Raw genomic sequence first — 23,569 nt, 5'->3', positions numbered from 1 at the left:
AAATTTTCTCACCAGTGCTGATGTTGCACTCTCTCATACTGTTTAGTACAAATAAATTCTAATTAAAATCTTCCAGTGACCTAAATGCTGTAGAATTTGTCGTGTTTATTGTGGAGGCAAAGTTGGAACCAAACTGGCTATTAACTGATCAGAAAAAACACATGAAGTGACAAATGTAGCCATAAAGCCATTAAAGTATAAGGGTGGATGCCTTTGGCAGAATTGAGCTTCATTGCAAGAACTAACTACTGCAAATGAGGCACTATTTTCAGCAAGGAGAAATACAAAAAACAAGGACACACACAAGATTTCTTTTGCCTCAAGCATGCAAATTAAAATCATTAAAAACTCAGTCAGAGACGCACCTTAACAAGGGAGCGATATCCATTGGCAGGAATATGAGGGTCAAAGTCAAAATGGTGGTAGATGGCAGCGAATCCAGAGATGACAGGCTCCAAGCTTCTGGCATGCTCCTGGATGGTGGTCATTGCGTCCACCAGGCGCTGAGCTGCATCCCCGGATTGGCCCTTTGTGGCCCCAGAAAAAAAGGCAGCATTTTCTTCACACACGTCGTACAAGGCTGTGAAGACCGCCTTGGTGTCCATCACTGCAGGAATTTAGATGAGTTGAGGACAAAAGCGTTACTTCAGATTGACACTGACACACTTTAAAGCTGTTACAGAGTGATTAAACTCAGGTTGAAAGCCTAACGTTCTTGTAGGCTGTGTTTATGTACAGCACTATAAACATTTTATAGAGCAATCCACTAAAATGCTTCAGTCAAAGTATTTCACTTCAGAGATTCATTAAAGGATTTTCTTCATGTTACACTAAAGTAATGGCTAAATAAAACAAATCTAATTCAATATAAATGTATATATAAATGTATGTATAAAACAACCGTAGCAAATATAAAATTAGATAACAGTCAGTTTAATGGAAATAATATTTAACATTTAAATTTACTGTATTTTAAACAAATATATAATTAAAAAATATATACATTTATCTTATTTTTTTAACTGCAGTGTATCAATAAACTTTTATTTAATCCGATAAGCAACTTTGTTCTTATACTGTTTAGTGTAAAACACAATTAGCTTACAAGTTGTACCATTTTCACACATATAACTAGTGTGAAACATACTACAAACTAAACATACGCAGCCAATAGTCTTTAACAGGACACATCACAACACATCTCGAGGACGCTGACTGCCAGGCGAACTACTGCTGCTACAGGACATGAAGCTACAGGAGACAAAAGCTGCAGATGAGATCACATGACATAATACTTGAGTAACCGATGACGGATGGGCACCAGTAGGCTACTGTACATTCATTCACACACTCATGATCATTTAGCTGATCAGGATTGACATGACAGATACAGACACAACACAGGCGAGTAAGGTTTCTCAGGTGACAAGATTATGACAGGTGACTAGATAAATCTGCTGGACACTGACTAACCTCAGAGAATCAGCAGCAAATTCACAATACTAACACATGAATTTCAGGGGTATTCACAGCATGAATGCATGGCTGAAAGATAAAAATGTCAATTTATTGATTTAATTAAACCTTAGAAGCATTATGAGCGTGACATATGCAAACTCAAAACATAAATTCACATAGAAAGTGTACGTTAACATTATATTGAAAAAACTGTTTATTTACAAAAGGCCTAACCAGAGTTATAGGATCAGAAAAACATCAGTCTGTAAACGTATATTATATTTTAAAGAGGAAAATAAACATGCATTATAGATGTGACAAAAAAGTCTGCGAGTTTACAGTATACAACATACTTTGTAGACATTCTGTGAACTAAACTGCACAACTCAAAGGAAATAATGCTAATCAAAAGGGTAAGAGTTGGCTCACTATAAAACAAAAACGATTGATTTTATTTTATTTGACATTTTTGCATTTATGAGGAACGAGCTTCGTTATGGTTGTGTGACACTTTTCCATTATGGATGTGACAGATGTGAAATTGGCACTTGTGTGACTTTGGTAAATCAAATATAATCGTTTAAAAATACTTAAAAATGTCTCCGTTTTTTTAAAGTACTGTAAAATACCTGCTTACACAAACAATGTAGGCAAGATTGACATTTGCATAGAATTGCTCATAAGCTCTAAACATTATTGTTATGAGGTCATATTTTAATAAGGTTAACATAATAATGATAACTAATAGTAATATGTGGAAAATTCAGTGTTAATTGATTTGTATTACTTAATGTAGCTACTTCATGAACTGCCGTGATAACTTTAAAGCTTGGGGTGAAGATTTCCACTTTATGTAAGTTATTTTATTTTTGGTAATTTATTTATTACTATATTATGCTTGACCTTTAATTAAGTTTCTGAGGAGCTTTTATGGTCACCACTGTGCTGAAGATTAGACTATAAAAAAAAGTCTACAATATGTTCTAATAGTTCCAGTGAAAAGTAATGTTTACTTGTTCATTAAAGTTACATTAAAGAGCCCATATTATGGGTTTTTGAAAATGCCCTTCCATGTAGTGTGTAACACTAGTGAAGTGAAATATCCAGCTAAGGCTTAAATCTGTAAGTGTACAATGTTTAAAACTGTTGAATCACCTATAAAAGAGTCGACTCATAGTGCTTCAAACGAGTCGTTTTGATAACGAGTCATTAGGTTTCGTGATGACGTGACTGCGAAACAAGTAGTTACGCGCACAAACCCTGGACATTTGAAACCTGTGGCCCCGCCCACTAACACAGAAAAAAAAGCCCCCACACACCGGTCGCATGAAGTCACGCTGTCCAGATGGATATTATTGACAGTCTCCCCAAAGATGAAACCTCAGCAATATAGCCCAGCCTTGAGCAGTTTGAGTGCTTCTGGAAACTACATGCTTACAAAGAAGACTTCATCAGTTTGTTAAAGGAAGGATCAGTAAAGACATCATGGATCAGTGCATCATGGATCAGTTTCTTCCCCCATTTCACAAGTGCAAGTACGTGCGATTAAAATTGTTGCCTTGTTTACTTTAGCTTGCAAATTATGTATTTAGTTGTGTTTTGTTAACTGCGTGTACTGTATCAGGTTAACTCTTTATATTCTCATATCGCGTGTAAAGCAACGTTCAAAACGTGACGCGTGACGCTTTGTTTACAGATCGTCAGCTGTTCCTACACACATGCAACGGTCAAGTTTCAAAATAGTTCAGCTCAGGTTCGAGGTGAGGTGTGTTTGCACCCAGCAAGCTAAACTGGCGCTATAGGCGAACTGTGAGGGCAACGTGTGTGTGTGTGTATGTGTTGTGTCTTCTGAGGAGGAGGGTAATGTGTGTGTGTTGTGTTTTCTGAGGAGGAGGAGGGTAATGTGTGTGTGTGTGTGTGTGAGCAGGTAGACTATGATGGGCTAGAAGATCTCCTCGCCAGTTCTTGGAGTTTTTGATTTGGGTACAAATGAATCATTGAACGATTCATATGGGAGTCGCTGGGATAATTAGGTAAAAATAAATGCAGATTATAAGACCATGAAAGTGTTTTTTGACCTTGCATGCATATTAGACTGTTGTTGGAGACCCTTACAACCACAATATGACTCTATTTCATGTATAAAAGGGGCTCTTTAAGGATGCTTTATTCTAGCTGATGATATTTGCTGAAAGAGATCAGATTAATTTAGAGGCCACAATACAGTTAGATGGAGCAACTTAATTTACAGTATATATTGGTATTTATGCTACAAATGATTAAGTTCGGCATCACGATGGCACAGGGGCTAGCACGATCGCCTCACAACAAGAAGGTCACTGGTTCGAGCCCCGGCTGGATCAGTTGGCATTCCTGTGTGGAGTTTGCATGTTCTCTCCGTGTTTGCGAGGGCTTCCTCCAGGTGCTCCGGTTTCCCCCACAAGTCCAAAGACATGCGCTATAGGTGAATTAGGTAAGCTAAATTTTCCGTTGTATATGTATGTGAATGAGAATGTATGGGTGTTTCCCAATGATGGGTTGCAGCTGAAAGGGCATCCACTGCATAAAACATAAGCTGGATAAGTTCGCGGTTCATTCCGCTGTGGCGACGCCGGATTAATAAAGGGACTAAGGAAATAAATTAATGCATGATTAAGTTTTTTTTTTTTTACTCTGAAAACATTCATCGTTAATATTTCATTTAGTTTGCCATGAAACAAAGGGTTTCCACCTGGAATGAACATTCATTCAATCACATCTCGCAACTACTGTATGTTTGTTTAGACTGTAGACTGCAATCTCACCTAATTATATGCAGTTAATTATATCTCACCTAATTAATTATAATTATGTTATATAATAATATCATGCTCTTTTGATGACGCATAAGTATATTAAGCATAATATTCAAGTGAATTGAAATGGTGGTAGACATTTTGACAATGACATTTTGATCGTATTCTGTGTGTTTTGATTTGTTGGTCAATTTCTTGAATAATGTGTTCAGAGTCAACAGATGGAGAGTCTGACAACATGAGCATTAACACAACCATATAATGCATTTTCAGCTACACTACTCAACTAAACTCAAAATTGTAAGGTAACCTGTTTCAGAGCTTTTTCAAGTGCAGTAGTTGGGTTGAAAATTGAGTTGACTTAAAAAAGCTCTGCAGCAAGTTTTGAGTTGAATCAAAAACAATTTACAGTGTACATCTAGAGTAGATGAAAAGGGTGGATGGAAATGGTCAAGTATCAAACATTTTAAACTTTTATGTACTCTTATTCACTTGAGATTGGACTGACCATAACTCGTCTTAATACCGGATGTAAAGGGCTAAAAAGTTTGACAGACACATTTTTTTTTTCGTTTTGAGCTAAAGCACTATTTTTAAAGCACATGGCTTTAAAAAGTTGGAAATAAAAGTAGTTTATTTTTCAAAACAGCATGCTTTTCTTACATGCATTACATCTGGTGTTATTTAGAGCTCATTCCCAAGACACCTTCTTATCTGCGGCACACATGGGTTTTAACCAGAAGTACCCCTTTGCCTTCTACCCTTTACCCCAGATAACCCCTCCCATTATGCGTCCCGTCATTCTCTCAAACTTTCCAAACTCTCCCCTGTTGCTTCTTCACCCGGCAGTGAGATCTTCCTTCCCTGTCTCTTTTCTTCTCTTCCATTTCTGTCCTGTCCTTATACTAAAGGCTGTATCCAGAGCTCGAGAGATTAGTGTCCTAATCTGAGCATGGGAACCCAAGAGTGTTACTGTGTCACTGCCATCAGCTCAAACTGCCTCCACTAGACAGTATTCCAACAATTATGTGGATTGAGAAATAACTTTCATTGCGGTGCTGCTGGGACGCAGTTCAGAGGTACATTTCAAAGCACTAACTACTGTGAATTACAGTCATGCTTGTTTATTTATCTAAATCTAATTCAATTATAACATGACCACCAAGAGAAATGAACACCAGCTCTCTACTGAACACACACACACACACACACACACACACACACACACAACAGATAGCTAAAACAATATAGTTTAATCATTTAAATGAGTATTATAGGTTAAAAGTTACGTCCAATTGCAAAATAAATAATAATTATTATGATTATAAATAAATAATCAATCTAATTTACATAAAATCCCAATGATAAAACAAACAAAGAAAATGTTATTAGAAATCAGCTGAAAGCTCTATTAAAAATGAAAGTCTAAGTGCAATATGGGGTGTTTCATTGTAAGCTTGCCGTAGCCTGTGTAGAATTTTTTTATTTTATTGTAGTAATTGGCTGTTAACATGTTACTTCATTCATAAACCAAAACTATATTTGGTACTATAATGAACATAAATATGCTATAAATTAATATTTATAGAAATAAACAATAAATGAATAATGTGACAATAAAAAACTGCACTATACATGACATACTGTATAAAAGAGGATTCTCTAATGCTTACTGAAAATCATCTTATAGTATATCTACATAGGTATGGGCCGGAATAAGATTGTGATGGTAACTTAATAATCTTAGATAAAATTATAACAGTATTCTGATTACTGCTCTAAAACATGTTCTTTTTAAATATTCGTGTTAAATTTTTTTGTTGTTGTTGTATATAGGCATTGGACGATAACCGTTTTCAATGTATACCAGGGTTTGAAAGATTTTCAGCTTTACCGTTCCTATGGTACATGTAAGATTTTTTTACTTTTTTTGTGTTTTTGTTTGTTCGTTTGTTAGAACAACAGTATATCCAGCAGAAAAGATATCCAAAGATGCCATTTTAAATTGTAAAGAAATCTGTGTTTTTAAACTAATGAAGACAGCAAAAGTCAATAATTCATTCTTAATTATTTAGCCTGACATGTTTACGGTTACAAAATATTTTAAATGTTCCTCAGAATAAAATATATTGTGTTTAAAGGGGGGAAAGTGTTTGTTTTTTACCCAGACAAGCAAAAAGAAAATATTTTTGATCAGTAATCACAATACCATTAAATATTTTATACAAGGTTATCATACCGTCAGAATCTTACACTGGCCCATGCCTAGTTGGATATACAGTAAACCACTACATGGTTCAGGTCCCTAGCATGCTTGGATGTAGGTGCATAAGCGATTTTTTTTTTTCAGATGTTTGCTGAATCGTGGGCTGACGAGCAGCTTTTGATGTGGATGGTCTTTTTCTGTTAGAGATACTGCTGATACTGTAAATAAATAAAATACAAAATAAAAAAAATAAATAAATTAAATAAAAAATGTCTTTGACAACATGTAAAAAAATAAAATAAAATAAAAAACCTTACATTTAGTGCAGGAAATCTTGCGGTTTTAAAACTGTCACTTTTCCAAACCACCATAAACCTTGAAAACAGTTCATCCTATGACTATACTAGGTTCTTACACTAAAAAAAGTTTTGCTGTTTGTTAAAACTACTTATTTAAATGAGCTGAATCAACATAGTTATTGAGTGTCAAATTATTTATGTTCAATCCACATAGAGTTAACTTAATCAATTTGTGTTGGGAAAACATGAAGTATTTGTGTGAAACTCAACATTTTTACAGTTCATATTTCTAGGTTCAAAAATAAAAACAAACAATATAGACATAATGAATAATAATCTAGCAAAAATTAACAACTATTTTATATATTATTTATGCTACTAAATCCCTTTTTAGCTTGAAAAGCAAAACAAGTAGATTTGAAATAAATACATTTACTCAAATTATGGCATGACAAAAGGTTTGTCTTGAAATCTTAACATTAACTTAATGTTTCATTTGTCAGACAGAAAATGGCAAGTAGAACATACATTATAAATCAACACACACAATCGTTCAGCACACAGTTCTGATTGTATCAGTCAAATTAATCTAAAAAAGAAAGAAAGAAAAAACAGCGGGAAAAAAAGCATAACTGGTGCTGACTATATTGGATGTGACAATGACTGATGTCTGCAAAACAGTGACCAGGTCAGTCTGTCCAAACATCTACAGCCAAAGCTTGGCCTATCCAGCTTTGCTAAACTACTGCAAGGACACATGTTTTTTTTCAATGACACTGCATTTAAACACATTAGCATAACATACCAATAAAAGCATAGAGCACAAACCACGGCACAGTAGAAATGAGACACTTTTAACGTACACAAAGGGTAAAGCGGAGCTTAAGTGTGAGAATCTACAACCTAAAAACATGCAAAACAAACTACAGCACATACACACACAAACACAGGGATTGAACCCTATACAATCTGAACGTTACCCTCTTCTGAACTCATGCTGGAGTCCTCATACGTCCTGTCTCCTCAATACCCGCACAGCCATGGAGCCAGAGAAATACAGACATGGAAAGAGGAGGTAAAACAAAAGGGGAAGACAGTAAGAAAGAGTGTTCGGATTGGACGCTCTCACTCGGCCTCCCTCCCACCCGTTCATGCCCTCAGATCACGCCGCGACATTCTGTCACTTTCTATTTCATCCACTCTTCCTTTTTTGCAAACTCCTCTTTCCATTATTCTCATTCGTCTCGGTCCCTGGAGAACACAGCTTTGTTATTTTCTCCCATACCAACTGTTCCTCTGTTGTGGCGAGATGACTTTTCACCCAGAGTACAATGAAAATAAATTACTCACTGCAACATGCACACATGTGCCACACACACACACACACTGCATGCTGTTTAAAGGATCCAGGCGAGCAGCGTCCTGAAAGCCTCTACCTCAAACCCACAATTGCCTAAATAACCTTTGTTTCTATTGGTTATATCAGCTAGAGGGTGATTAGTGGACAGTGACCTTCACTCTAACTGGACGATCCAAAACTGGCACCTCTCTTTGACACAAGAAAATCCAGACAGACACAAACAATGACCTCTAGATGTCTTATGATACAATAAAAGGGTGCATTACGCAGACGCTTCATCATTTAGGTCATTTGTCGATGGTCGTATCAAAGTCATCTGGCAAGATATTAATGTGCATGCCACGGTGTATAATAAATCAGCTCCTGAAATAGATTTCTCATGCAAAACAAAGCTGGCATAAAAATCTAACTGGAAGCACACATTTTGGCCCAATACTAATAAATTTTGTTCATGTTGTAAATAATAAAAAGTAAACGGCTAAAAATATCAAATGCTGTCAGTGAATTTGGGCAACAGGTTATATACAAACAATTCATTTCAGTGTCGCAATTCAGCAGTGTTGATTCACGTTAATTATCAGCCTTTTTTAAAGATGAACACACTAAGGGAGTGTTGAATACAACCTTTGTATAACTTAAAGCAACAAATTTTTATTATTTTTGATGTATTAATGTATTAATGAATATTTTCACAAACTATGAATGCACAACTGGTTAAAGTGAATAATAAAAAACTGATCCAAAACTAAAGCTGAACTGAAAACAAATGTGTAACAAATGTGTAACCAATTAGCACGATGCCAGTCTGTGGTCTTTAGTGGCAGCTCATAAATGTTACCTTTGATGCTCAAACACTGCTGAAGCAGAGGCCTGAGGTCTGTTGTTTATACCCCACTACATCCAAGATGATTTGACAGATCCTGGATTTTTATTCATGATACGTGATCTGTGGCAAATTTTTATTTCTTTTTTTTTTACCCGATCAAAATATCTGAGTTAGAATGAGTTTTTTTTTTTTGGTTTATTGCTATTTCAGCTTCTCTGGCTAGTTCACAGAAAGAAAAAAAAATAGAATTAAGAACTTTTTAGAATTAAGACTTTTCTAAAACGAAGACACCAACAACAATAAATGTATCATAAAATAACATAAAAATCCAAAAATCTTTTAAAAAATATTCTACCACTTTAGAAGGTTTCACATTTAAAAATAATACCTTTAAAGTCTCTCCAGATAAAAATCATTGTCTGAAGACATTAAAAATAGCGCACTGCAAAAGTATAGTTGCTATTGCATTATTGACATTTTGGAGCAACTTCTCCTTTGAGCCCTTAAGTCCATGACTGAGTCTAGTTTGTCCAATACAGCATCTTACTTCAATAATCTCATCATGTCTTCAGTTAAAAAGAGTAGTTTGATTTTCTTCAAACTAAGGGCTGAATTTTGAAAAGTTATTTAATCAGTGAGCACTGAGAATATCTGGATTAAATTATCCGAGATTACGGTGTGTGTTCCAGTTCATTGAAAAGGGCAGGTACATGTACATCAATCTTTAATTTAACACTTGTCAAATTTACAAGTGTGCGTGAAGTTAAATTATTGATTATTCCTTCCCAAATAAATCTGTCAGTGAAAAAATGTTCAGTGTCTTCAATTATACATTCAAGCTGCCACTGGTGTGACACCCATTTAAGAAGTACAAAAACGCACCTTTTGAAAAGGTACCACCTCTACGACAGTTTTCGTATCTTTCATTCAGTGTTAAGTACATAAGAGTTGACAATTTCCACACTAAAAAAATATGTCTGCAAAATTAGTGGAAATCATTCATTCATTCATTCATTCATTCATTCGTTTTCGGTTTAGTCCCTTTATTAATCTGGGGTCGCCACAGTGGAGTGAACCGTCAACTTATCCAGCATATGTTTTACGCAGTGGCTGCCCTTCCAGCTGCAACCCATCACTGGGATACACCCATACACACTCATTTACACACATACACTACGGACAATTTAGCGGAGCACCCGGAGTAAACCCACGCGAACACGAGAAGAACATGCAAACTCCACACAGAAATGCCAACTGACCAGGCCAAGGCTCAAACCAGCAACCTTCTTGCTGTAAGGCGATCGTGCTACCCACTGTGCCACCGTGACGCCCATGTGTTGAATTTAAACAAATTAAATTTTGTAATGTTCTTAATTTGTGTTTAAATTTAACCCAAATAAATTGTTTACAACCACTTAACTTAAAATAATCTTTTAATAACTTTTTTCAGTGCAGAAATTATTATTTTATTATTACTATAATTACTGTTATTATTATTATTATTTTCAATTGTTAATATTATCATCTTTACAATTCAGTAGAATACTTTTGCATGAAAATATCAATGGTTGGTATAGACTTTCATTATCAACTTTGTTTAAAATGATACAATCTTATTTGGTTTCCATAAAATAAGTCAGCTTTTTACAGTTTAAATCACTGTGTGCCGAGGAAGCCTCCAGAGTTTAAATTCAGTGACCGGTGTTTTGTTTTCAGCATAAACTGAGAGTGACAAACCAGTCACAACAGACTAGACTATCTTCACAATCAGAGCAGCATAGGGTTTTGAAAAGGGGTTTAGAAAAGCAGCTCTTTAATAAACATTATACTCATTAAGAAAAATGATAATTATGCAACTTAAACGATAGAATATTAAAGTGCTTTTTTTCTATTTAACTTTGATGGACGTACACCTAGGGTAAGAAAATAATTAGACACTAATATTTAACACTTAATACTGTGAAGGTGGCGACGCGGTGGCGCAGTGGGTAGCATGATCGCCTCACAGCAAGAAGGTCACTGGTAGCTGACATTTCTGTGTGGAGTTTGCATGTTCACCCCATGTTCGTGTGGGTTTCCTCCGGGTGCTCCGGTTTCCCCCACAGTCCAAAGACATGTGGTATAGGTGAATTGGGTAAGCTAAATTGGCTAAAAGTGTATGTGTGTGATTGAGTCTGTGTGGATGTTTCACAGTGATGGGTTGCAGCTGGAAGGGCATCCGCGCCATAAAAAATATGCTGGATAAGTTGGCGGTTCATTCCGCTGTGGCGACCCCAGATTAATAAAGGGACTAAGCCAAAAAGAAAATGAATGAATGAATGAATACTGTGAAGGTCCAATCTCTAATTATAAGGTCCAATGTATATCAATCACATGGGTTCAACTGTAATCCTACAATGTTCTAAGAACACTTTTGTGTGGCCAAAAAAAACAAAAAAAAACTGTAACAACAAATAATTTGTTTACTTGCATTTCCCTTGTCATGGTGCATGTTTACTACAGCTAATTACTGATGCAGAAGACAGACATAGTCAGGCAAACTGAAAAAAATTTGCCACATAAAAGTGTTCTCAGAGCTTTGTATGATTACCGCTGAACCACTGAAGTCACATGGAATGTTTTGACAGTGTTTTGGGTTCCTTTTCAGGACTTTCAGCATCTTAGGACTGTTGCTGTGTCTATGGAGGATGACATAAAATAAAATATCTGAATTCATGTTCTAAATATAAACAAAAGTCTTGGGATTTAAATAACTCGAGGGTTAGTTATTAAAAACAGAATTTTCATTTTTGGGTAAACTAATCCTTTAATATCTGAAAATCTGAATTTCTCAGATTTCCTTCATGGTGCAAACCCAGCTTATTATTAGCATAAGCTACAAAGGGCTTTTAGAATACCCATGCGTTTCCCAATCTCCTGATTAGTCAAGGACCATGCATTTCCACCAAGTATGTTTTGTGGTGGAGACATATCGACAGGAACAACACTAAACTCACTGGCCTGATATTTCTCTCTATGCTTTACAAATATCAAGCGCCACATCCTTTATTCATCCGTCTGGCAGTCAGAAACAATAGAAGGCCCCAAGCAGACCTTTGTCCCATATTATTTCATAAATGTGGTAAAATCATCTCAACAGGAAAAGAAAAACAATGCCCTGATCCTGACATCAGTGAAGAGTTTCCTCTCACTCTCATCCAAATATGACAGAAGCAAGTAAACAACCTACTACACACTACATAATGTGAACAATATATGAATATACTGCTGCACTACAAATCTTCTCATACTGTTCTTCTGCATGTCTGAGAACTCTGAGTGCTGAGTGAGGCATTTAGATGTCAAATCCTCTCACTGATCCCCTGGACATAGCAGGGGTCTAGGGTGAAAACCTGAAACCAAACAGCCAGCGGGATTCTGGCCATTGCAACACAGAGAACATGGAAGCTCCTCACACCATTTCATCAACAATGTGCTGAAACAATGCTACAGAAAAGCCCACATTGGTTTGATAGCAGTCAAAGCAGTTGCTTAAGCATAACTTCAAGACATAATCATCTTAAAGGTATAGTCCCCCGCCTCTCCCCCCAAATGGAAAAAATAAATCAGTCAAAATTCACTCCTCTTTATATTCTAAACCTGACTTTTTTTGTGGATCATAAAAGAAGAAAGTTGTGTCTCAAATTATGCATTATATCCCATACACGCATATGCCATGAACTTTTTTGTATGGAATATTGCACTTTTGACTTCATATATATATATATATATATATATATATATATATATATATATATATATATATATATATATATATATATATATATATATATATAGCCTACCCCATGCAAAATCTCTTTTCTAATGACATCTTTACCAGTGCAAAGGCAGGACAACCTGTCATTTACAAGAGATCAACAAATCAATGAGCAGTAATGATCCAATTAACTCTTAATGGACAAAACTGAGTTGAATTAAAACATTTGTTTAGCAAGCAGACATTTGCATCCGAAGCAACTTGCAAAGAAGATATAAGAGTGATTTATCAGCACTAGTGATTTAAACTATAACAGAGGAATTAACGAAAGTAAAAACAAACACAATGTTGAATATGATTCAGTCAAGTGAGAATTCAACTGCTTTTTGTGTTTTATTAGGAATTTGGCTTTCCAAATGGTGTTGGATGATCATTACACAGGCATGGGACATTAAATGATAAGGTTCTGAAATTTGATTTCATGCCTCTTTGTAATGCTACCATGAGAGGACACTCACATGCCAACCTCGGGCTCCTGGAGGGGATGTAAACTTATAAGAGAGAGCAGAGGTTGGATGGTGCCCATGGATGTTCTGTATGCAAGCTTAAATTACTTGAACATGTCTTGCATAAGAAGTCGTTTTAATTGAACATACATAAAAACAGAGAAGAAAAGAAAGGCTATTGCAAATTCCATTTTATAAGATCATTTTGTCAAGCAGTATGTATGAAAGTTTCACTTTTTACACTTAATTTGAGTTTTTTATGTGGATACATAATTTGGGCTATGAAACTGCTTAGTGCACAAGACACAATTTGGGAAACTCCCGATATTTTGATAAATATCTCAGAAAGTCAAAATAGACTCTTGTGGTTCACGGAAAAAGTAAAGTTACATGGGTTTGGAAGGCGCAGAGCTGAGTAACTGATGATAGAACTTTCATTTGTATTGTGAATTACCTCTTTAAGAACATCAACACTTACAACACACGTTTTTATCTCTGGCTATAAGCTTAAAACAACCCAGACAGATACCAGTCTAGTACATTTCTAAACCCTGCATCACAAAGCATATTCTAATGCATTATAGCAAAGTTCAGGCAAATAATCGCATGTCATTCAAACGAATACCCTCTCCGATCTAAGAAAACACCTAGTGCGTGCTATCATTGCTGTTCGGCGACGTACTAAAGTGTAATACAATGTATTTCCATGTCATTCAAATTCATCAATGTAACATTATCCTACAAGAGTTACAGGTTCCGCCGACGTATTACATAACAACAGAGTTCAAAATCTGTTGGATTAAGGCTACAATTTCCAGAGACATTTAAAAACGTGCATGTCTACACATGAGAAAGAAAATATTACGCGGTGCTACATTGTACCGGTAGAGTAAAGCGCTCGGGTTTTAATCTTCTCTTTGACACTTCTGGAACTATCGAAGAGGGAGCGCGGGTGTCACTTACAAGCGACAGCTCGCCCCCACAAAACGGTTATGTTTATTAAAAGAGATTATACCTATTGGAACTTCTTTGTGCTTTGACGAGCGCCTCCTGCTTACTGCTTTTTCAAGAACACCGCTCCCAGACTTCTTTGCAGTCGCCATCTTCCTCAAACACGAATGATTACCTCCCCTCTGCTGTGTCTGGACATACCTTACAGACGGACACGCCCACATCAAATCCTACAGCCAATAACTCGGCGGATAATACTCAATACACCTATCACACTGTTCTCACTTTATAGCACCGCCCATCTCTCGTCCCTTATTTAGTCAGGTGACGCTCCTCAGAAGTGTGTGACGTTAAAGACAAAATAATGAATAATAATAAAAATAATAAAATGTATAACCTAGTATTGCAATTTCACCGTCAATTTGAGTATTCAGTGGAATGTAGTCTATCTATCTATCTATCTATCTATCTATCTATCTATCTATCTATCTATCTATCTATCTATCTATCTATCTATCTATCTATCTATCTGTCTGTCTGTCTGTCTGTCTGTCTGTCTGTCTGTCTGTCTGTCTGTCTGTCTGTCTGTCTGTCTGTCTATCTATCTATCTATCTATCTATCTATCTATCTATCTATCTATCTATCTATCTATCTATCTATCTATCTGTCTATCTGTCTGTCTATCTGTCTATCTGTCTATCTATCTATCTATCTATCTATCTATCTATCTATCTATCTATCTATCTGTCTGTCTGTCTGTCTGTCTGTCTGTCTGTCTGTCTATCGTCTGTCTGTCTGTCTGTCTGTCTGTCTGTCTATCTGTCTGTCTGTCTGCCTGCCTGCCTATCAATCTATCTGTTTGTTTCAGGACAACTTTAAAATGTGGCATACAAATGAAAAAAAATTCCACATAATAATTTTTGTTTTATAAAATTTATTCAAACCATTACAGACATATTTAATTTATCTTTGCAAAACATAAACAGAGACAAACAATGTTCAAGCTATCCAACAGCCAAAAACACACTGACAACAATGAAATGCTGAAATTAAACCATTTATCTCAGACAACACACTCTCCGCATGCGTGTTGCTTATTTCCCTGTTTCTTGATCTCCAGCTAAGGCTTCTCCAGCTGAATGTCTTCCTCACAACAAGCCACATCCTCATAAGGGCCTTGCTGAATGGAGCGCTGAATCTGATGGTAAGCTGAATTGCAGTCATCCAGATTTAGACCCTGTTGGTGGATATTTAAAGATATTTCATAAATATATGCTAATAATTATAACAATAAAAAATGTGAATCACATTTCAGGACAGGGGGTGGGGTTATTTTCAAAATTATTAGCCCCTCTGTGAATATGTTTTTCTTGTCTTATTCAAACATTTTCCAATTGATGTTTAATAGAGCAAAGTTTTTTTTTCACAGCATTTCCTATAAGATTATTTCTTCTGGAGAATGTGATGTTTGTTTTATGCTACAATTAAAGCAGTTTCTAATATTTTAAAACCATTTTAAGGTCAATTTTATTAGTCCCCTTAAGCAATATATTTTTTCGAACAAACCATCATTATTGATGGCAATGACTAGCCTAATTACCCCAACTAGCTTAGTTAACCTAATCAATCAAGTTAAGACTTTAAATTGCCCTTTAAGCTGAATACTAGTATTTTGAAAAATAACTAGTCGAATATTATGTACTATGATCATGGCAAAGATAAAAGAACTCAGTTATTAGAAATTATATTAATATAATTCAATAATAATTCAGGAGGATTATTAATTCTGACTTCAACTCTACATACTTGGTGACCCCTGTGCCTTAAGTGACATTAATAAAGCTGAATCAAAGTGTATACAGAGCTGTGACATATTAGGCAGATGGGTGATTGTGACCTCCAATATCCTCCAATATCCTCCAATATCTGAGTGCATCTCACAGCTATATCAACATTTTTAAAAACATATTTCCTACAGTCAGTGTACAGGGAAGGATTGACATTTCTTTTAGTAAATAGAGAAAAAATTAGCATCTCTAATTATAACTAATAAGATCATTTACATGTATTATTCAATACGGTTTTATTACTTTCCACATTTTGTTTGTTATTGTCCAGTTTCCTCTGTATTATTTGCAAATAAGAAAATAAACGTTAAATTCATTAAAAGAAGAATAAACATACCTCATAGATATTCTCTTCCTCCCTTTCTGTCTTCCTGTCCAGTTTATTCACCTTCTTTGACTAGAGAACAGAGTTGAACAGTTCTTTTACGGATCATAGATCAGTTCAAATACACAAAATCGACTTCATTAAACATGGCTCTGACCTTACAGAGGAGCATGGTACCCGGAATCAGCACACACATCAGCAGCAACACTCCTTCAACAGTAATAATGCTGTTTTTCACACCCTCGCTGAGGTTCAAAGTCTTCTCCAAAGGTACTAACAAAAGACAATGTCTTAACACAGGAAGATTTTTCAAGGATGACAAAGACACTTCAGTACAAGCGTATCAGAGACTGTGTTTTTTTATATAGAATGTTTGGAGGGGAAAAAATAAACAGGACCCTTTATTTTTTCTGACAATAAGTGTTCCCTGTGTATATGTAAGCAAGTTAAAAAACACAAACTCAGCGTGAATGAGTGGAATTTGGGTTTATGTTATTGAATGGGTTATTTGTGTTCGCCTAATTCAGCCAATTGAATGATTTGTGGGGATTATTGCACAATGCAGCCTTTTACAGAGTGCTTGCTTTGTTACGTTTATAGCCATTTATATTTATGTAATGATGACAAAATAGAGACTTTGTTGGTCTACAGCTTATTATGGGATAGTTCCCAAAAAATGAAACTTAATATAAATTTGCTAACCTTCAGGCAACCCAAGATGTAGCTGACATTTTATTTTCTCCAGTAAAACATAAATAATTTTAATGATGTCTTTAATGATTCATAAAATGCAAGTCAACAGCTAGCGTCAAACGGAGAATGTAAAACTTCAACTGAAAAGATAATCCTGTCAAATTCAAGCAAAATATTGCAAAAAAAAAAAATAAATACAATCTACAAAATTAAAATAAAAAATGTTTTGCTTCTCTTGATTTTTCCTCTTTTTAATTGATTATTTACTATTTTTCTATACCTATAAATTTGGCTGTACTAGTTTTGTTTTTGGACCATTATCGTAAGTTATTTTGCTAGTTAAGCTCCAGATTTGGCTTCAGTTCTGACTAATCTAATGAATACAGAATGCACAATCATAATATATATAAATACACATACATTTCTTTCTGGGAGGTGGTATTTGCAGGTTCTGGTTCAATTAAATAAAAATTATATTATGTATTTACATTATGTAATCATGTGATAATCATGTATATGTCAATGTATGTATAATGAAACACCAAGCTAAAACTTTTCTTTAATGCTGTTTGTAAAGTCACCTACATCTTAGATGACCTCATGGTGAGTGTATTAACAGCATTTGTTAATTCTTTATCTATATATTTATTTATTTATTATTATATATTCTTTATGTATTCTTTATTTATATTTAATTAATACATTTATATATATTTAATTAATACATTTATTCAGCAAAGACGAATTACATTAAGTGACAGTAAAGTACATTAAAGTACATTAAATATCATTAAAATCAAATATTTATCAAAACATCCTTAATGTAATGGTTCAGTTTCCCAAAAATAACATCTTGCTTTAACATACATTTTCTTTAGGTTCAAGTGATCAGATTTCTAAGGAATCTCGTGATATGGAAGATTGGAGTGATGATAATAAAAAAGACAAAATATTTAAACAGAAAACACATAATAGATATAAAATATCGACTTTTTACATTCATATAAACGCAGCCTTGTGAAAATAAAACATTTCTTTCAAAAGCAAAACTAAAATCTTTTGAACAGCAGACTATAGATTTCTAAAAACATTTGTCATACTGAAATAAAATGGAGCATTCTTATATTCTAAAAACAATGCGGTTTGATTTACAATTCAATTTAAATGACATTTTTATCCCGAACGAGTTTCCGTATTTGACCTAACATTGAGTTTATTTCAGCGCATATAAACAAGTGTGATCTGACTCACAGTATACTTGAAGGAAGGTGCCATGGGAAAAAAAGGTAAGCAAACCGTGCTTGAGTTTACACTGGTACAGGCCCATATCGTTGACACTGACGCTTTTGAAGACCAGTGAATGGCATGTAACTCCATCTTTTTCACCCTCTGGTTTGTGCATCACATTCTCTGTGAAGTTTACCAAGTCAGGCATTGTGGTGCCATTGATGGTGGGAGTATTTTTGATCCAGTTGACCTCAGGGCTATCTTGACAGCGGTAGCAGCAGCGCACAGTGGCTTCTTGAGAGACCGGCACACGCAGTAATGGCTGATCCGGCTCCAGTTGCAGCTCTTCCAGTTTACCACTGAGAACAGCTTATACAGAAGACGAAAATTATAAAATTATAAACATATTATAATTATATAAATATAAAATTATATTGTTGTTAATCATTCCGACCAAACAGAGCAACATCAAAGAGGCGGGATTTAAAAAGACCGGACAGCTGAATGAGCCATTTCAGACACTAGCCATGTTGACATGTACAGCTTTTTGTCATTCTGATTAAATTCATTCCAAATGAGAGATTATTGTGAGAAAAGAGTTGATAGTGTGTATTATAAGCAAAATTAAAGTCCTTTAAGCATAATATGGGTACTTTTTAAATCAGTTACATCTTTAACCCCTGCACAAGGTTCAAATTTACTACCCTATTGTTATGTAAGGGATGAAAACATCCACTGAATTAAACTGCTGAAAAAAATGCATAAATGTACCTTAGTCCTGATCAAAACTACTAAATATTTTTAAAAATTACAGGATTTAACTTTAATTTTCAAGTTCACAAATGATGTCACTGATTTGTTAAAAAATGCACAAAATGACGTATTTTCAATATAAAAAGTAATTGTGGACTGGATTTTTTTTAACCTTTTAATGTGAACGATTTGTAACAATGTCTTTGAGGCATTGCACAATTGGTGAAGTTTTTTCCTCGCCGCTGTCGCCACTGGCTTGCATGGTTCGGGATCTGTAGAGCTGTGCATCGATGGATTTGCTCTTCAGTGTTTGGACTCTCAGAGATGATTAAACCACACTGAACTGAACTAAACTGAACTGACACTGTTTCAATTTACTATAATCTTCTGTGAAGCTGCTTTGACACAATCTACATTGTAAAAGCGCTACACAAATAAAGGTGAATTGAATTAAGTGTGCAAAAGTCAAAAGACTTTCACACACTCACAGACACACACTTTAATTTACTGTTAAATTGCATATAAAATCCAAAAACTAAGCTTTTTTTGCACAGGCTTATCTAAAGGGTTACTATTGCCAACTGATGAACAGTAAAAATTGTTCATTGTACCTCTTCCCAATAGGGAAAACCACCAACAATCAAAAATGCATGCGGTCATGGTTTTGTTATCAAAAAAATGTGGTTATAATGGAAGTCAATGCATGGGGCAAAAAACAGTCACCAACATTAAATTAAGGAGAAAAAATGAAAATTAATCAAAAACAATGCATTAAAAAGGCACTGTCGTATCACATGTCCAAGATCATGATAAAAAGTTAAAACAATCCAGTCCACAGTTACTTTTTATATTGAAAATAAGTTTTTTTTTTCACCAAATCAGCTACATCATTTGTGAATTTGGCAATTAAACAGTTAAAATCCTTTAATTCTCTAAACCAGTGTTTCCCAACCCTGTTCCTAAAGGCACACCAACAGTACACATTTTCAACCTCTCCCTAATCTAGCACACCTGAATCAACTCAGCAGAACATTAAAAAAGACCCAAAACCTGACACGAATGGGTCAGATAAGGGAGACATACAAAATATGTACTCTTGGTGTGCCTCCAGGAACAGGGTTGGGAAACATTGCTCTAAACAATAGTTGTTTTGATCAGGACTGAGATTGATTAACAGAGTTATGCAAAAATGTGAAATAAATATTTATCGGATTCATTTTTACAGCAGTTTAATTTAGTGGATGCTATGTTAGGGCTGAAAACAAAAGCGTAGAGTAAATTTGCCCAGAGTGTATCGTTGAGTTTTTAAAAAAAAATTTAAGTCAAAGCATTTTCTCAAAATGTGTCAAAATAAGATGTCACCAAAAATCATTGCCCTAGCTGAAACACAGAACAAGTTATGGCCAAATTAAGGCTCAAAATCACCCCAGAGTGGATAAAAACATCCCCAAGAGCTCATGAGGTTTAAGATTAGTCTACAGTAGTCAACATTTGAAGTGGATCAAAAAAGGCTTTCATAATTGCCCTAAAACAAGAATAGGTGTTGTTCAATAGTTTTAGGACAACTTTGATAAACTGTTTTGACCCACTTCATATGTTGACTATTGCATGCATGAATAAATACTTTAGTCATGACTTTACCTTAAGCTTTCATTAGCTGATGTTAATGGATTTGCTACTATTAACATCTGTAGTTGTGCTTGATTGAATTAATGATTTGATTTCAATTAACATCAATATAAATATACTATTAATGTATAGTTCGTTATTTCTCATGTCATTAAACATCATCTATTGGAACCATTTTGTAAAGTGTGACCAATACTTTGTATATTAAAGCAGCTTAACATTTAGCTTCATTCTCCGCTCAGTGGCATTTAGCTCAGTCCACATGATATCAGCAGGCTGAAATCTATTAGCTAAACCATACTCTTTCTACCCACAGAGTGCTATATATACACAAGGCTTGGCGTCATACATGGACAAGCTTCACAAGACAGTGTAAAATTAAATTATACCCTTAAAATTTGAAAGTCACACTGAAAAAAATAAAGAAAGTAAAAAAGGGGAAGATGGTAGTAGTAAGATGCAAACAGCTGCTCTGAGAGGAAATCAGCTTCAGTGAAGCAGAACACAGACGTGCAGATGGAAATTTGCTTTACTTTGCTCTTTGGTAGTAAAGTTTATTAAAGATATCAAATTAGTACATATACTGTTTAATCCACAACCAATTATTAACAGGCAGCATTCTAATAATAAAATTCCTCAAACCACTTGTATTATTTTGAGTTTTTTATTTTTATTTTCATAAATGCCACATGTAAATAAAAATAAGTGTAAATTAACAGTCTTCTATATTTGGTGATTTGTGACTATCAAATTCATTGAATCTTAATTTCTGCTCTGGTATTTTTTTTATGCTGAAAAGAAATTAAAAAGAAAGAAAAGGCAAAGAAAAAAAGTGAATTTATTTCTCTTTTATTCTTAATATTTTGAAATCTCCTAATAATCTATTCTCCAGGTTGGCCATTATACAAAAATAATAAGATGCCAGTAGTTTTTCTTTGAGATAGATCATATATAATGTCTACAGTTAAATTTTCAGTATCAGAAGTTGTAAGAGCAGAGGTAAATCCTCATAATATAATTTGAAAGTGTACATGAATGGTAAACACAAACAATTTCCTGTGGAATGTTCAGTGACACACTGGCAGCAGTTCGCCAGTAACTTACTTTAATCTTTTTACAGCAAAAATACTGTATTCACTTATCTTGCTGTATATGTATTTACAGAATTGTATGTATATTTTTACTGTAAAAATACAACAAATTTCACAATGCAACTTTAAAATACATGAACACACCTGTCCTACAGTATAATACCGTTCATATTAGAGTTAAATACAGTAATTTACAAAAATGGTTAACAGTGCAGGTTATGGTAATCTGTTAAATCTAGAGATCTTTTCTTTACGTTGTCTGCTTTCTAAAAACTTAATTTTTATTTCAATGTATTTTGTTTCTATATAAAAGCTTGGCTTACTTTAAAACCAAATTCTCAATGCTGAAAAGCAATCCTTTGCAACAGTACATATCAAACATTAAAATTATTTTCAGTCATTTTTATAAACTGCAAAATAAGCAATGACCAAGAACATTGAAGTAGCACACTGAATTAAATGTCAAATTTAAACTGTGAAAGAATTAAAACCGTATTTAAGTTTTTTTTTTTTAAAACAGTGCTCACACCTACCTGCAAAGAAACACAAGAAAAGGACCAGCCTGAACCCCATTTTCTCTGATAATCCTAATTAACCATATAAAAGCAACTGCTGCTAGGTATGAAATGTGCCGTTTTGAGTGTTTGTCTTTCTTTCCTGTATCATCTACACCCACCCATTCTGCTGTTTCACTTTGTGGTTCACTCACACAAAAGAAAACACTCTGCCAAAAATAAAAACAACAAAAGCTCAAGTCATTTTTAGATCATTTATTTTAAAAAAGGAAAAGAAAATTATAATTAAAAAAAACAAAACGTACCTACATTTTTTTCTGATGTATCTTACATAATAAATCAAAGCCCAAATACACAGAATAGTCCTTGCATAATCATTTATATAGACAGACAGCAATGGAATGCCTGTATTGAGTGGACTCCTGTACACGGAATAACATAAAAAGACAATCATGGATTGCAGAGGGTTTGAAAGATCTAACAAAGAGCACTCAGTATTAAGAGCTCAGCCATTTTGGACAGCAACAATGAGTGGAGCCAAATATCAGATGAGCAATTAACACTGAAATGAGGAGAGGCCAGATAAGGCATTGTCTGCCAGCTGAACTAAAGGAAAAAAGATGAAGAAAACTAACCCAATCTGCAAAAGGCACCCTATAAATAGATTTAAACATACAAGATATATCACTATATATACGTATATGTGACAGATACACAAGAAAACATCAAGGAATGAGAGAATGCACCCAAAACCCTCTTTTATCAATTATTTAGAGCCCATAGGGATATCCATTGTTGAAAATGCCTTTCAAATCAAGTTTAAAATGTGGACAAATACACATAAAATAAAATAAGGGTCAGAAATTGAGTAATAGTTTGGATGGTTATGGGTGTACTTTGTCTCTCTCAGTCCTCAGTTTATAATAGGCAATGCATAGTATTGTAATTACATAGTTCTCAAAATAAAATAAAAACTATAAAAAGTGAATTTATCGCTCATTCAAGCAAATAAAAATGAAAACTAAAAGCCGGTAGGGAGAAGTTGGCACTTTAAACATCATCACCTGGTACTTCTATGAAAAAAATGACTGATAAAAACTGATGTGTACCAAAACCTGGTCAGAAAACCAGACTTTGTTCTGGAAACCATTTTAAATTAAGTCTGATGAAGGTAAACAGCGGAGGAAAGAGCGGGAAAATAAAACAACTTCTAAAAGAAATCAAAATAAAACTCAAGTATGAATATAAAAATCAAACTACGCACAAAAAAAATAAGGTAAAAAAACCTCCATAAATTGGCCATTGTGGAATGGTAGAAAAACCTGTCGCA

The 23,569-nt window shown here is 34.6% G+C and overlaps 2 protein-coding genes across 2 annotated transcripts in view; both read right to left on the bottom strand.

The window, feature by feature from the left end:
• lipeb (lipase, hormone-sensitive b) overlaps window positions 1-14,311 on the bottom strand; it is a 57,003-nt gene extending 42,692 nt beyond the window's left edge. Inside the window, 2 exon segments of the mRNA XM_056475857.1 lie at window positions 366-607; window positions 14,223-14,311. Of these exon segments, the coding sequence (XP_056331832.1) occupies window positions 366-607; window positions 14,223-14,310 (330 nt within the window). The 5' untranslated portion in view covers window position 14,311.
• Window positions 14,312-15,108: 797 nt separating this feature from the next.
• Window positions 15,109-22,344, bottom strand: cd79a (CD79a molecule, immunoglobulin-associated alpha). Its single transcript, XM_056475789.1, has 5 exons — window positions 22,258-22,344; window positions 18,276-18,620; window positions 16,489-16,604; window positions 16,344-16,403; window positions 15,109-15,396 (listed from the first exon to the last, which is right to left on the bottom strand). The coding sequence occupies exons 1-5, from the start codon at window positions 22,295-22,297 to the stop codon at window positions 15,280-15,282; spliced, it is 678 nt and encodes a 225-aa protein (XP_056331764.1). The 5' UTR covers window positions 22,298-22,344; the 3' UTR covers window positions 15,109-15,279.
• Between the last annotated feature and the right edge of the window lie 1,225 nt (window positions 22,345-23,569).

This window comes from Danio aesculapii, chromosome 16, assembly GCF_903798145.1.
Source record: "Danio aesculapii chromosome 16, fDanAes4.1, whole genome shotgun sequence".
In the NCBI taxonomy this organism is placed as follows: domain Eukaryota; kingdom Metazoa; phylum Chordata; class Actinopteri; order Cypriniformes; family Danionidae; genus Danio; species Danio aesculapii.
This window is presented reverse-complemented; position numbering and strand designations above follow the sequence as displayed.

Excerpts from the sequence above, each read along its gene's own strand:
- cd79a (XM_056475789.1), bottom strand. The coding sequence starts at position 22,297 with ATGGGGTTCAGGCTGGTCCTTTTCTTGTGTTTCTTTGCAG. Across the intron at positions 18,621-22,257 it reads TTTCTTGTGTTTCTTTGCAG|CTGTTCTCAGTGGTAAACTG; the intron begins GTAGGTGTGAGC and ends CTTCTGTATAAG. Across the intron at positions 15,397-16,343 it reads AGGAAGAGAATATCTATGAG|GGTCTAAATCTGGATGACTG; the intron begins GTATGTTTATTC and ends ATCCACCAACAG.